This window comes from Rhea pennata, chromosome 1, assembly GCF_028389875.1.
Source record: "Rhea pennata isolate bPtePen1 chromosome 1, bPtePen1.pri, whole genome shotgun sequence".
NCBI lineage: Eukaryota > Metazoa > Chordata > Aves > Rheiformes > Rheidae > Rhea > Rhea pennata.
In genome coordinates, this window is record NC_084663.1 from 115805238 (window position 1) to 115821222 (window position 15985).

General features: G+C 40.3%; 1 protein-coding gene across 2 annotated transcripts in view; it reads right to left on the bottom strand.

Annotated features, from left to right (window-relative positions):
• Positions 1 to 4347: 4347 nt before the first annotated feature.
• Positions 4348 to 15985, bottom strand: part of GRIK1 (glutamate ionotropic receptor kainate type subunit 1) — a 164689-nt gene continuing 153051 nt past the window's right edge. For both annotated transcript variants that reach the window (XM_062573136.1, XM_062573143.1), the window contains 2 exons: positions 14728 to 14978; positions 4348 to 4592 (listed from right to left, as the gene is read on the bottom strand). In XM_062573136.1, the coding sequence (XP_062429120.1) occupies positions 4437 to 4592; positions 14728 to 14978 (407 nt within the window). In that variant the 3' untranslated portion in view covers positions 4348 to 4436. The remainder of the gene's footprint in view (positions 4593 to 14727; positions 14979 to 15985) is intronic.

A 15985-nucleotide genomic window follows, 5' to 3' on the forward strand; every position in this document is an offset into this window, starting at 1 on the left:
ATGGATAATCTCTAATCAGGCTTTACTAGCACCGCGTGTTGCTGCGCAGGAAGAAAGGCAGGAAGAAAAATTTGTTGGGATATGGTGAAAAGGTCACAGTAATCATATTTGCTGCTGTGTCGATACGTAAGATTGCCCTGCGCTTGGCCCTCCTCCCTCTAGACAATGAAGCTTTCTCGGTCGTGGAGTGAATTTACAAGTAGTATCCAAAGCCTAGGAAAACATTTCTAGTGGTACAAGTTTGTCTGAAGGAGGGAAAGTGCTTTAGAAAACAGTTCTTTTTTTTTTTTTTTTTTCTTTAAACATCTACGCATACAGAATATTAAGAGTAGCACGGCTACGAATACATCAGGCACGCTGGCCTGTATGTGCACGGACACATGGAGTTGGATTCTGCTAGTGTGGCGTATGAGCAGCAGCCTAACGGGTGATACGACCATGCGGTGAGGAGGGTGGACAAGGTCACAGCTCCAAGTCAGGAGAGCACTCAGCTGAATGCTTAAATACCGGTGGGATTTAAATGCATGCCTAAGTGTTTGCCTTAACTGCAATTTTAACTAGCTGAAATATTGCAAAATATTTCAAGGTGGAAGACCCAACGGCCTTAAACCCCTTGCAGGATGTGGGGAAAAGGCACCCACGGGGGCAGTGGGTCACTGCTAGCCTGAGGCAGAAGTGAGAGGACTCAGTGTGAAATAATCACCGTTTTAACCGGATTCGTGGTATAATTGCCTGTAATTATGTAACAAAACCGAGAGGAAAGTCACCGCGGCACAGGGAACGGGTGTCCTTTGAATTCCTCCATGGATTCATATTAATCTGTTCTGTACTTTCCTAAAAGGAGACCAATTAGCATCAGATTCACAGGCCACCAAACAGGGCCATGCTGCTTAATACACTAACAACTGACAAAAAAAAAAGAAAGGCCTGGAGGGTCAGGTTGGACTGATAGGGCTAATTCTTCTCCAGACCGCTAAAAACGTCAAGGGAGAAAATAGAGCAGTGGCTTAGGTTAGCGGTCTGTAACTGCTTGGAGGTTTTGCAGAGCCTACATTTAATTGGGTGGTTCACACCTCAGCTTCAGTCTTTGGGGGAAATGTATAATTGGGAAGGAAGGGGGATTTTATAACCTGTTATCAACCTGTCTTGGATCTGGAAGGGAGGGCAAAGCCAGACTTGATGGCATTTCACTTCATGAAGCCATACCAGTTTAGCTCCTCTACATCTAGTATAGTATGCCAAACTGCAAGCCAAGCTTGTCACCAAAACTCCCTGATACACTGCAACACTTTCAGGCTGCTAGCAACAACAACAACAACAAAAAAGAAATTAAAAGAAGGACCTAATATGCTTTATTTATTGTTTTCCCACTGTCCCATATTTTTTCCCAGACAGTGAAGAGAGAATTTTTTCCCCCAGCACCTTGTTATAAGTGACAGGCTGTAAATACTGTCAAGAAAGTTTAAACATAAAAAGCAACTAAATAAAGCACTGTCTTTTGGTTTTAGGAAAGCATTAGTAGATTTGAAAAAAAAAAAAAAACCCCGTGGAATTCTTTATCCTCAAGGTCTAAGCCACACAAGAGTGTTCCTTTAAAAAAAAATAAACGGGCCTGGTCATAAATCTTGTATCACTTTAAACCTATTCATTTAAAAATGTCTTAGCTGAAGGCTGTGGATGGCAGAGTGATAGAGTTATTCAGATTGAAAAATAATAACCTGCTTTTCAATCATAATCTTAGACTATTAATGGTGGTCTGAATGGCCTGTTTGTAACCCGATGATGACATAAATAAATGAAACACCTTTGCAAGAACGAAGGCACTTTATTATAAGATTCTCTAGGAGCTTTCAGGGCCAAGGGTTGTTTTTCTTAATCATTGCTTAGCAATGCAGCACGGTCCTGCAGCATGCAAGGGAGCAAGCTTCCAAAAGCAAGCACTCTGCTGCGGTGCCTCTGAAAGAGACTGTTCTTCTTCCTTTCCCAGAGGCTCAATGCTCTGAATGTCAGGAGAGAAACTCGTGGGGCGACCAATAGAGTCCAGAAACAATGCTGGAAACCAGCAGAAATATTTCCAATTTTAAAGGAAGGAAAACAAGAATCCAAGGAGTTACAGCCAGCCAGTTTAACTCTTGTTGCCTGACAAACCCTGGCATAAATTCACTATTTGGAAGTAGATGGTAGGAAATGAGTAAGAGCTAATATGAGTCTGTCAGGAACAGGTCTTGTTAATCTGACACATTTCCTCCTATAATAGTGGATTAGTCCTTGCTGGTGAAGGAAGGAGTTCTCCACACTGATTTTAATAAGCTTTGTCTGGAATGACATTTGCATACACAAGCTGGGGCAAAGGCTGGTGGCGTTTATTGTAAGGTAGCTGAAAGTGCAAAACTCTCCTGTCAATATCTTTTGATAGTGTCCTCTGATAGTAAATCACTGTCAAAATGGGAGAGTGAGGGGAGGGTTGCACAAGGATCTGTCCACGATCCGAGTCTCCTTTATGAATGTTTTTTAGTGAGTGTATTTGCTAAATTTGCAGGTATCAGGCCACAGGCACGACTGAGGACAAAATGCAGAAACACTCCAGAAAAAATAATAGGTGTAATTCCATACAGGCATAGCCCTAAATGTAGACTGGACTTACCAGTTGCCAGTATCACGGCGGAATTATTCACGTCACCTATTATAGTCACGGTATATAGCAGACTTCGTAACAGGGCGCATGAACAGCAGTATGGCCTTCAAGGCATACGAAGCAGTTTTTCTGCCCAACTCAACATGGGTAAGACTTCAGGTCAAGCAGCACATCTAGGTTTGGGTATCATGCTTTGAGAAAGATACAGAGCAATTACAAAGAGCCTTGGAGAAAGCAACGGTAATGGCGAGAGCTTTAGAAAACTTGACCCCTGTGGAAAGGCTAAATGAATTGAGGTCTCTTCTAGCCTGTAATAATATCAAAATATATCACTTCTGAAGCAGAGCTTTTGGAAGTAATACCATTCATTTCAGATTGACCTTGCCATGCAGCACGGTGTAAAAGCTCACTGGGGGCTGTACAGAGTGGTGGTGTGGGGAAAGAGGTATTTCTCCACTCAAAGATTTTCACATATCTTTCTGCTTTTTGCAGGAGAAAACAGCTGTGAGGCCACGGCAGAGGTGGTGGCGGTGCCATCCCCCTCGGCTGCTGGGCTTGGGGGCCGCCTGGGGCAGGTTGCTTGCTCCCCTCTGCGCCCTGTGCTGGGCACCCTGGGGGGCTCTGTGGGGCAGCTCCCCCACCCACACGCTGCCTGTGAAGTGCACTCATGGAAATGCCATCATTGCACCCGTCTTCTTTTGCAGGCAACCTCTGAACGAAGCAAGAACTATCAGGTTAATCACAGGGGCAATGGAGCAGAATAAATCAGTGTGCTTCATATTATTGCAATTTAAAGGAACTGTTTTTTTGAGGGAAGGGTCGGGGGAATCTGCTACTAATGCATCACTGTTCAGACAGGGTGTTCTTCATTAAAAAGCCATACTTCTTCCTTCATTATTAAAACACCTTGCTCCTGCTCCCAGTTAAAAGCAGAGGTTTCAGCACCAAAGCACTGTCTCTGTTTTCGACAAATATGATCTAATGTTGTCTTTGTGGTCAAGCTTTGTTACAAATTGAACTTTCTTGGCTCTAATTTTGAAGCAATTTTCATTTTGAAGTCAAGAATCATTTTACTGGTATCTGGAGATGGAGGATACAGCAGTGTGACAATGTCAGCTTTCCCCTATTCACTGATCATTACTTTTATGATCTTATTTTTTAGCACCTGGAACCATGTTATTACATAAGAATCTCATTTAAAAAAAAGTGAAAAAGAGAGAAGAAAAGGAAAAGCAAGTTTCTCACAGACAGCTTGAAGTGTTCCTTACAATCTCAGAAAAAGGAAGGTAAGTAAAAACAATTCATTGCTTAATACCTTCAAATTTAATACATTTTGTAGCCATCATTTATGGGCTAATTGTATGAATTTTATTTTGGCAGTCCAGATCATTGTTTCTAAACCACTGTGCTCAGTAGAGCTGTACTTTTTGTTTCAAAAGAAAAAAATAAATGTGCTACTCCCAGATTATTGGAAAAAAGAACCCTGTCTCTTATTTATTTATTTATTTAGAAAGCACATACAGCAATGCATGGAGAGGGGAAGAGAGGTGCAAAACAGGTGAGCATACAAATCCATTTCAAAAGAAATAGTGAGACACTTCCCAGATGATTAGTAGTACATCAGTCTATGTGAGCATTTAAACTGTTGTACCTCTAGGTTAAAAAGAGAAACCACACAGAGAATTTCTGAAGAACAAGGTAAATGTCTATATTTCAGAAATCCCACCACAATCAACTTGTAGGCAGCAATGTTTTTGTTCTGTTTTTATTCCTGATATTTCCTCAAAGGGGTCTTTCTTGCTCATGCTATGGTTTCTTTCCTCAGTGTCCTCCTCTGGTGACAAGTAAGGATACTTGTGAACGATGATCTCCCCTTCGTTCTTGACCTTTTCTTTAACTTCTTCTGATGCTTGAGCGAAATTCCAAGCTCCTCCATTATAGCATTGAAAGAAAGACACTGGTGGAACACGGAAATTGCATTAAACACCTTTCTGGGAGAGTTCAACCATGCCCTCTGCACAAACGGTGGCTTTTGTGATAAACAAGGGCCTGAACACCTAATGTCATGTTGGGGAGGCTTCCCCACGGAGGTCTGCCCGCTTTGAATCAACCCCCTAATGCACAGCAGGTGGAGAGTGCAAATGCAGTTTCCCCCAGCTTGCCTTCCACTGAAAGCAGTTTACCTTTGGCTTAACTAAAGCTGATTACAAATCTTTCTGAAACTCTACCCAAACACACTCATGACGTTTGTGGGGGCTTCGAATCACAAAACTTACCCTTTTTCAGTAGGTAAGTTTCCTCCTGACCTTCAAACAAACAAAAAAAATTCTTCATTTTTAAACCATATGTACTTTATCCAAAAATGTACTAATACTAAAGAAAGCAAAGCCATTCTTGGAGATTTCTTTGCGGTTTTCTTATTTTCCCTTCATGAAACTAACAGGCATTTCTAAAACATAGCACATTCCTCAGTGCTTGTCTTTCTTTAGAAAGAATCTTTTTCAAACATTGTATGCCTAAGAAAGGAGAGAAATTACCACAAGAATGAGGGAACTATTCAGTTAGAAAGAAAGAAGAAATCTTTTTTTTTTTTTTCTTTCTTTTTCCCAATGAACACAACATTAACAAAGACATTTCAGGTAAGTGGAGAAATCCTTTAAAATCTACAGGTATAACAATTATATATAACACAAAAAAAACACAAAGGGGCTTTAAGTGGAAGTATCTGTCAGTGGAAAAAAATGTTCCATGCAATATGTAAAAATAGATTATTTATATATAAAATGAACTGAGGGTAGCAGTGTGAAACACAGCTTCAACTACCTTACCTTAATCATGTTGAATACGCCCTTCCTACCAGACTCTTTCCAGAATTCCAAAACTTGTCGTTTTTAAAACAACTGGTTAAAACAACAGTGTTTTCAAATGACGGCAAGAGTACACAGATGTGTTTCTTTATATCAAATACAAGTTCTTTTCTAGAATGATACCAATTGCAGGATGAGCTGTACTCAGTTCTCAACCAGTCAATTGTGATCTGAGAGTGATACAGAGGTTAAAAAAAAAAAGTAAAATTGGATATGTTATTGGAAGAGGAGAAAATCCAAATTTTTCTGGTAGCCAGCTATTCCAGAGTTAATGTAGAGTTTAATATGCTCTTTCTCTGAGAGGCTTAATTTTTGTTCATCCTGTGAAACTCTGAAAGTCTTAAGCACGTAAAAATTAAGTTACTTTTAATTCATGGCAGACCAAAGCAATAGGGATAGTCAATATAGGCCAGAATAGTGTACCTTTTTTTTTTCTTTTTTTTAACAATTACTGTCTAGTAATAGCCAGACTTTGCTGGTGCAATTGCCATTTACATAGACCCTTTGACAATATAATGTAGGAATTCCAGCATTAATGGAGTGAGAATCAATGGTCTCTGCTGCAGCACCATGTCCTCTGGTAGCAGCAGGTGAGGCTTGTGTCATCCTAATCCGAAGTTATTTCTATATTGCTTGAGTAAGGCTTTTTTGGAGTGTAGCACCACATTTCCAAACTAATAAAAGTATTTGCTTTAACTGGCTGACTTAGCATGTATAACGTCTCTCTAGTTTTAATTGAGCTTTTAAAATCTAGATTACAAAGTGATTCCAGAACTCCATGGCAAATAAGGTCAGTACCATATTTATCATTTATTGACTTGGTAAAGCTTTTTTTTTTATTATTTTCTTCTCCTATTCTAACTAATGTTACTAAACTATGTATGTGTTTTATAAAAGCCATCAGTGTGCATGTAGGGATGACTTCCGCAGATGCAGCAGTACATTCTGCTGCCTTAATATACTTGCATCTGAATTTTCCAAAATCATTCATATTATTCAGACTGCGGAGTTATCATTATGTCCTCTTAATTTCATATCAACAAAATAGTCCCATGAAGATCATCTTACATAATTCTTACATCGTATTTGAAATATATTGCTGACATTAACTATGTGTAGTTTTTCACACCTGACTACTTGATTTGTGAAGTGCCCAATTGGTTCCACTTCCAAGGCTGTTCTGACTTTTTTTTGTCAGTAGTTTCTAGTTGTAAGCTGTTTTTAAAGAAATGTCATCAAAAATACTTCAAGCTATTCTTAGGAATAGCTTTAATCTCTAGATCTTGTCTCTCGGAAGTAAACTTTCATCTAATTGGCCATCAATGTCATTTACATCTACAGCTGAGTATAAAACCATTACTGCTTTGGTTCACGGTCTTTCCTGTAAACTGATCACGTTTATTCACCCAGTAAACTATATATAGAGATATATATTTCTGATACAAAATCTAAAAGGTCTCTGCCTCTTAGAAGCTTCCTATTAGCCCAACTCGGCAACACAAAGCCCCCCACAGATCAACTGATCTATGGAAAAGAGACGTCAAAACACACACGCTCAGAACCTGTGAGAACGGGCTCTACCGTCATGCGAAAGCAACGGCCGGGGACAGGGGAAAGGGAATCGTCCACAGTGGTAATATCCCGAGTCTTACAGCTCCCGTTTAACATCCTGAGTCTTAACAGCTCCAGTTTCTGGCTTTGTAAAAGCAGGAAAGCAGTTTTACTTCGAGGGTTATGCTACATTTGCATTTTGAGGGAAACAAACCACCACGGGCATGAGATTTGGCAATCTGAAGCAACGAATTACATGTAGAGTTAAGACCTTGGACCAACTCTTCAAAGATATTCCAAAAGTTATGGACGTAACTACGACTCTGATGATATGTTTTATGCGTATCCCTACATTTGACACTTTGGGGAAAACGAGTTGGAGGCGGCAAAGGGCATTAAAATCCTGAGAGATACAGGACTTTGTCTGTGTCTCTGCCTTCGCACAGAACTTCAGATAGTCTAAAAGTGCAATCTTTTAGAAGATACGTTCAAGGGGTTGGCTAATCACTCAGAAAGGCAGTTACACATGAACTTTCTTAGGAGCCCTAAGAAACATAGCACAAAATCCAATTTATTTCCAGGCTTGTGCGTACACTTCACTGGTTCAAGGCCCCGTAACAACAGAAAACATTTCAGTAAAGCTCTCTCATTCCAGGGTGTGTCGCGCAAAGTGGGATCAGGAAACCTAACACCCAGTCAAAAATTGGAACTGCCTTGAAATTTTCAAGAAGTAGAAAACTGTCAGTGATACAGAGCAAGTATGAACTCAGTCAGAATGCTAACTTACTTACGTAGGGCATACAGGAAAAATGATGGACAAAAAATACAGAGAAAGAACTCCAAAGACACAATTCTGAACACTAATGTATGTGGAGTACAATTACAATATCCTTTAAAAAGGATATTGTAAAATTAAATTTTCATTTAAAAGGATAATATACTGTTCTATTAATATCATATTCAGATAACCAAACTGAAAAGGTTTCTTCAAAAAGCTATTTTTTTGTATGTTGAAAGTCCACTTTTGAGATACCACTGAGAATGAAACCTAAGATATATATATTTAACATATTTAACATTTATATATTTAACATTGTGGTTTAAATCAGCTTGACTTTCTCATTCTAGCAGTGCTGAAATGCTGCAGTATGTGTCCTGTGAGGCTAAAAGGGAACATCATTCTTTAAAAATATAACAGGTCTGGGTCTGCTTGGGATTGGAGACTCTTCTCTTTGCCCTTTGATCATTTCAGGAGGCCTTACAAGCTTGCTCATGAACCTCTCAAACCCTTCCTTATGCTCCATACAGAAGACTGCGTTAAACTTTAGTATAGTTATAGATTTAATATTTGAAAAATGGCCAAAAAATAAAACAGAGTCAAGACAAAACAGAATCTGTGGTCAGGTTTTATCATGTTGCTCGTATTACCAGGCTACCTTTGAGGACAAGAATTTCAATCGCATTTTATCAACACCTAGCAAAAAAACAAACAATAAGAAAAAGAACAGTGTGCTGCGTTGGACCTGAGAACTATGAAAATCAGTGAATCAGATTTTATTCTGGAAGAAAACCCAACCAGCTCAGACACAGACAAGGAAATGCAGAAATCAGATTTTTTTTTTCCTCTGCAGTGCTCTCATTACTGTAATAGGACCCATTGATGGGACTCTGACATATGCCTTCTGCTGAGAGCAAAGTCATTTGTTGTGCCTGGAGCACTGAAGAAAAAAGGTCCAGAATAGTTTCTCTGAGTAAGCAGACTGCTGTTGCTACACATTAAGAATCTGTTTGCATATTCTGTCAAACAGAATAGATATCAATGGATATCAAACTGTGTCTGAGATCACTAATTGAAGCGTTTTAAACTGTCAGAGTCTATTGAACAACTGAGCAGTGAGTGCCAAAATAGTATCACAGTAATCCATGTTTACTGTTCCTCAGTTTCCTGTTTGTGAGAAAAAAAAAAACAGTAAATTTACTTGCCAGTCTCGCAAACCATCTAAATACTGATGAAACTGCTCAGTGAAGGCATAAATGGCCACAGTCATGTTTGGAGGTGGGGTTATGGTCCGCGATGGATGGACTCAATTTGATGTTCAGAGAAAAGGGGAAATTTGCAGGCTTGACAAATTCACACACACAAAAAAAAATCCTTTTTCTGCAAGAATCTCACTGAGATAGGGAACTGCTGACCTCCTCCCCCTTCTCCTCCTCCTCCTTTGTTTCTAAGGAACTCAGGATATGAGGACTTGCTCTTCAAGACTTTGATCAGAGGGTAATGACACAAGCATGCAATACCATGCCAGCGCTTTGAGGAAATATTAATCTGGATCCTGAAAGCACTATTGCCATGTTTGGTCTAGCTCCACTGTGCAGCCATGTCATTACTCCACCACAATCTTGGCTTTCTGAAATTCCTTTTGTTCCTCTTACTCATCTCTTGCCTCATCCTTCCTCTGTCCTTCCCCCTGCACCTTGCCTTCTTAAATGCTTGCAAGGGCAGGAACTGCTGCTGAGTAAGGACAGGCACTCTGACCCTAGCCAAATCAACCCATCCATGCCTTGGGACTAACTTATTCGTGGTCCCTTTGCTTTTCAAAGACAGATGACTTCTCTGTGTCAAAGCACATGCCATTTTTTGCAAACACTGAAATAATTATTCTGGGAGCTCCATGTGAATAGCCATTTTTCTTCCAAACAGCTCTGGCTAGTCTTTATGGGTACTGCAGCATCAGACCTGGAGGAGTCTCTTATGACTCATTTGTCATCAGCAGCATTGGTCATTTCGTGTGAATTCAGGACTCAGTCCCGTACCCCTGAGAAAGGACTCGGTTTGTCCGTTGGGTCTCGGACTTAGTTGCAAGGCTGCAGGTTACGAAGATGCTGTGGTGGCCATCTGTGTTTGTGGACAGAGCCACTTCTACAGCCAAATTTCAAAGTCCAACTGTCTTAGAGTGCTGATAAGTGGAAAATCTTTGAATGCTTTTACATTTCTTCCCCCCGGTACCAAGCATTTCATGGGAGATGCTGGGGGCCATGCCTTCCCCTAACATCACCATTAACCTGAAGGTACCCAAGACCTGTCTATCCCAAAAGTGACAGGAATGAAAATGTTTGTCCAAAAAGTGACAGAAACTTTCTGGATTCTACGTTCATCTAAACAGTGATAAGGAAACTGCTAGAAGCTGTGACCCAGAGGATTTCTTGAGCAGAACAATGATGAAGATAAGCACATTAGTAATTTTTCTTCTCCTCTGAGAGCTCAGAGAAGCTGGCTTTAATTAGCTTTACATTTTTTCAGCTGGGAAACTGCAGACAAAAGTGCTTTCTTAAGTCAGGGATAAAGAAGATCTAATGCAGGTCTTTGTTGTTCAGGAAGCTCATTTCATGAAGAATCAACGCTTTCAAGGCCCTACACAAACAAGCTAAAATTCCATTTTGAGCAAGACAATTTCTCGCAATGTCTGGAGCAGGACACAAACACTCACGTACACAGATGAGCACTGGCAGAGAAGAACTGGTATAGTCCAGCTGTGAGCAGTACATCTCAGTCACAGAAAATGCTTAAGCCTACTAAGCTACAGTGATTCCTGTTAGCCTAACTGTCGTTGACCAAAAGTTGTAAAATAAATGGAGGGAAAACACAGGTCACTGTACGTGAAAGACCCTACCGACTTTTTTCAGGAGTCAGGTACAAACGAAACAATCCAAGAGAAGGACAGAGCTTCAGCAACTGTGTGTGAAGGCATCCACTAGAAGGGGTTTTCTGATTGAAGTGGAGTCCAGAAATGGCTCCTCAATAAAACGGATCATTAACTTGTGCCACAAGGAGGACACTGTAGTGTGCGATAAAACCTAAAGTGGGCATGAAGGGTAGGAAATGAACTGGCAAAATTGGAGGAAAGCTGGGATATAATGAAATGCAACAGGTAAAGGTAACCAGATTTTGAAAACAAGGCTGTTTGCCTTGGTTCGTGACGTTGGCATTTGTATACATTTTGTGCATCTCAAATTACAGTCATATATTTTTCTGTTGTCTCCTGCTCTGGCAGTTCCTACATCAGCTGAGGATTAGAGTAAATCAAACTGATATCCTTCCAGGATATAAGAAACATCCCATACCAACTTCCTACACAAGAGCTTCCTCATGTGTTTTAATATACACAACAATTCCAAGACTTTACAGTTCAATATAAATTGATATCCTGATTGTTACTGACAGTTACCTAATAAAGGAGTCTTCTATGTTAGAAAACCCTTTAGCAGTGAACAAAAAAAGTTGCTTAGGCCAGGTCTATGGAGTTATGTTGTGAAAGGCAGAGTATATAGTGGGGGGTGCCTGAGGGCGCTTATCTTGTGTAGGTTCTTAAATGTTAATGGTTACATGGCATAAAATTTAACTGATAGATATGATTTTGTAGTATGATAGTTACTTAGAGGCTTTGTCTAATGAATTTTAAATGGATGAATTAAAATTCATTAAATATTGACACTGGGAATAAGATATGTTGGCTAAAAATCTCTGGCTGTTTATAATAGGGTTCAGAAAGTTAATGGAGCCCTGCAGGTTATTTTCTGAGGTTTGTAAAGAACTACCTGGCCCACTTGCTGAATGCTTTTGCAAAGACCAAGGAAAATATTTCTATGCTTTTAGGACTAAGATTGCTGTGGTTTTCCTTAGATTTGGTTGAAGATGAAAAGGAGGTAAATAATTTTTCTTACCTGAAAATGCTGAATTACCCCATGATATGATAAGATGACAATTGTACATAGACTGTCATAAATCTTAAAATCTATTACAGTCTATTACACTCAGTCTTTGCTGTACATGTAATTATTTCCTGTGATACACATCTAAGCTGTCCGGATTTCCAGGACTTTGGCAATCTGTATTAGATAACCTTATTTGCTGCTGAAGCAAGAGGCCTTTTGAAGTCATTAGCTATGTGTTGGTGAGCACAACTTTTCTCATTAGGTGCACTCTTTAAGTTTAATGCTTCCCAATGGACACACCTTTTTTCTTTCCTGACTATACAGTGTGAATCGAGGGCTGTGTTCGAATCCCTCGCTCCTCTCGGATTAACTTGCCACAGTCTAACTCCGTAGATAAGGTGGTGCCAGAGGTGGAGTTGGACGGATGGGTTTGCTTACACTGTAGTCCGTAAAAGAAACAAAAGGCCTTGCATGCAAGAAAAAAAATGGAGAAAATAAATAATTGAAAGAAGTAAAAATTAAAGAATTAAATTAAAATTAAATATTAAGAATTAAAAACAAGCATGAGAATGAGATTCAACAGCTATTTAAATCAAAAGAAATTCTATTTATGGAAACATATTTAAGTCATAGATTGTATTCCACTCAGGCTTCAGATTAGCTTTGTGATAATATGCAATGTATAGCATTTTCCATCTAAGCTTCTTATATCACTAGAATAAAAATAAAGCAAACTGAGAGAAATCAGGAAGTCATACTGGCATCACCAGTATGACTTCCTTCTGTACAATCATTTCCACATGAAAATTTGGTGATAGTGATGTATGACATTGCCACATTAACTCACTTTCGTTATGGTAAGACAGCCTATAATCAACAACACATCACTGTGACACAGTAGTAGAGTGCCAACATACACAGAAACAGCATAAGTATATATATATCCCCAAATAGTACATTATTCGCCCAATGTATTGCTAAGTAAATTAACAATCTCCTCTTAAAGCTTTAAGTCTATTTTAATATTAGTTTCAGAAATACATTGCCCTTCCCAGTTTCCTGAAGAGCTCCTAAAACCTTCTGTTCTATTAGCTTTATACTAAAGACTTTAATTAACTGCATTAGGTCTCCAAAACCTATCTGAATAAAAAAACTCCTGAGTCATGAATAAAATCAAGATCTTGAGACGTTATTTATGCATTCAGTGTTAAAACTGTTCTACAGGGTTAAAGTACTAAACAGAAAGCTAGCAATACATACAAAATACATCCATCATTTCTCTCTGACTTATTCCATAGCAGGGACACCTTGATTAATAAGGCCTGCAGAACTGCTGCACATGAGCTGCGTCTGTTGTTTGTACATGGTGCTATTGACTGTAATGACGGTTTGCTCCAGCACCGATGCCTGCCCATGTGAAGGAGTCTGCACGGTCAAGAGCTGGCCTCTTTGCAGCGTCTGGGGAGGGCCAGGTCCACTGACATTAGCTCTCATTGGCACCCCGGGGCTCCCAAAGTAAGTAACATTCAGAAAAGGGAGATGCTGGGCGGGAGTCGCCTCACTTCCTTTCGGTGGTTCGAACAGCAAGTGTGCAGTCTACACTCACTGTGAGCCCTTCCCAGCAACCAGGCGATTACTGCAGGGAGATTCATCCCATCCAAAAGGAGAAGTTCACAAGCAAGAAGTTGTCCTCCCAAGACCTACAGCCCAGGCTGCCTGGTTTCACCCAGGTGCCAGCACCACTGCTGTATGTGGCCTGAACCACACCTCTGAGACCAAGTTCAAAATACTCTCCTCTTCTCACTCATCCCCACTGCCTTTTTGAAGTCATTTTTTTCCCCACCAGTCATTTCTGGCATTCATGTTAGCAGCCTTGTAGGACTATACCTTACATAGTTAGAGTGAATTGCCCACAGAAAAGCTCCTGCCTTTTCTATCTAAGTGCAAAGTGAGCTTAAACAATTTGCTTAGAAGTAGACACTTAATAACTAAAAATCTGAAGTCAGGTAATACAAATCCACGTCTTGGTGATTGCCTCAGGGGCCACTGATCCTGCAATGCCCTGTGCACAAACAGGATGCATGTCCCTACAAGAAATCCTGTTAAAGTGGGAAGAATCTGAGCAGATATAGTAGCTGAGCCAAACAGGACCAGACCAGACTCCAGGACATAGCCAGAATCAAAATAGTACCAGGAAAGGTAGCCGGAGTAAGAGGGTCTGAGGACAACTTCATGAACTGACTCAGAGTTACTGCTCATGTCTTGTTTCTTTTACAGCATATTCAGTGGTTCAATAAACTAGTGTTTACACTCTATTTTAATGACTGGCTATGTTTTGCAAAGTGCTGTAATATTCAGGGCATGGTTTACACACAGCATTTTCTTTGTTTTCCCTATGCCCTTTCAAATTGTTCATTACGCTTCAGTGGAGTTATATCAAGAATTTCTTTGGGTCCATAATCTTATTCTACCGTAGCATCCATCACCTTTCAGCAGGTCTCCTTGCTTTGAAGTGCATGTTTCAGCATAGAGTGTTCAAATACCTGGCTGTGAAGGAAAAGCTTTATAGAGCAAGAGAAAATTTACACGTGGGGATTTAGAAACATATTCCTGCTGTTGTTCAAAGGGCTGGCACTAAAACTGCATAGAGAAATCCAGTTCTGTGTTTATTCCCTTCCAAGGTAATTTATATTTGAAGTCATAAAGATCAAGCAGAAACTGTTTGAGAAATTAATTGGTCTTGTTCTGCACTGCCATACTAAACAGCATTAATTGGATTGTGGATGAGATACTTCCCTATTCTTATTAATAAATTATTTGTCTTTAGTGCCAGGGACTCATGGCAAAAGTTCAGCAATACAAAATCTTCAGTCCAGCAAAAAGATTTATAATGCAGTCACTTCCACATCCACAAGCCTCAGCCTCCCAGAAACATAAGCGACCTGGAAATGGATGACTCACCTGCTCAATATCGCTGTTTTTCCTTGATTTATATATAAATTCACCAATGGCTACAAACACGGAAAGAACAAGCCCTGCAGCAAGCACTATAAAGATGCCCCCAATATTCTCCACCCCGAGAGCGCTGGCCTCTTTGCTGTCCTCCTCAGGGCAGCCGTTGCCTCGCCACCACTTTTCCTTCATCATGTGCAGCTTTCCCTCCTCCTGGAGTTGGAGAATGGCAATGGTGATTTTATCTCTGTACGGAGACCCTGCAAGGCGAGAGCGAGACCTTTCAGTGTCGCTTGCAGAAAACTGAACGTGGGGAGGGAACATGCTGCTGACATCTGAAACAGAAGTGCACTCTTGTTACAAGACTGATTATTCTTGCTAGAAAGTCTTGGTTTCTATTCAGCTGGAAAGGGGGAAGAGATCTGCTGGTCTCTGCCCTGGGGACTGGAAAGCAGAAGGCTCCTTTGGTGTGGTTATTTGTTTGGGGATTCATTATAATTTCAAGGGTCTCCTACTGAGGTTTATTTAAGCCTTGGCAGTGGATTTTCTTGCTAAATAATTCTTCTATATCATGTTTGAATATTGCTTTGAGCATCCTTTGAGACCTTCAGCTTTGCATCTCCCCTATTTACTTCAACATCTGTTTATTTTTCTTACTGCATATAAAATGAGTAGTTGCCTAAGAAAACTCACAATGAGTCAAACACATGCTCTTGTCATTTATACCGGCATATGCCCACTACTCCACTTTGGCTACCTTAGAGCTTGTAGTATGCAAGCTGGCTTTTTTTTTTTTTTTTCTTTTTCCTGTGTGTGTGTGTGTGTGTGTGTGTGTGTGTGTGTGTGTGTGTGCCTTGCACTAACATTGGCACTGCAAGCTAAAAATAGCTACTATTTCTCCCTATTTCTTTATTTTCAGACCGATAGCTTGCTGAATGATGCATCTTCAGGCTGAACAGCATTACCGGGCCTGTACAGTATCTGGCAAACAGTGGGGTCAAGGCTGGGCAGTTCAATCTGTTGAAGTTTGCCTCTCATGTACTCTGTTCTGGCGGTCCCTCTTCCAAAATTTCTGCTGCCTATGATGCAGTTCAGCCATCAGGTTTCACAGAAGCGCAAGGCTGAAGCCCTAAAGGGGAGCAGGGCAGAGGCTTTACCCCTCAGCCTGCTTCTGGAGCAGCACATGGCTAAAGGAACCAGCTTTTGCCAGGGTGCTGGAAGCCGAAGTTAGAAATCCTGCTATTTATTATAACTGACAAGCAGAAAT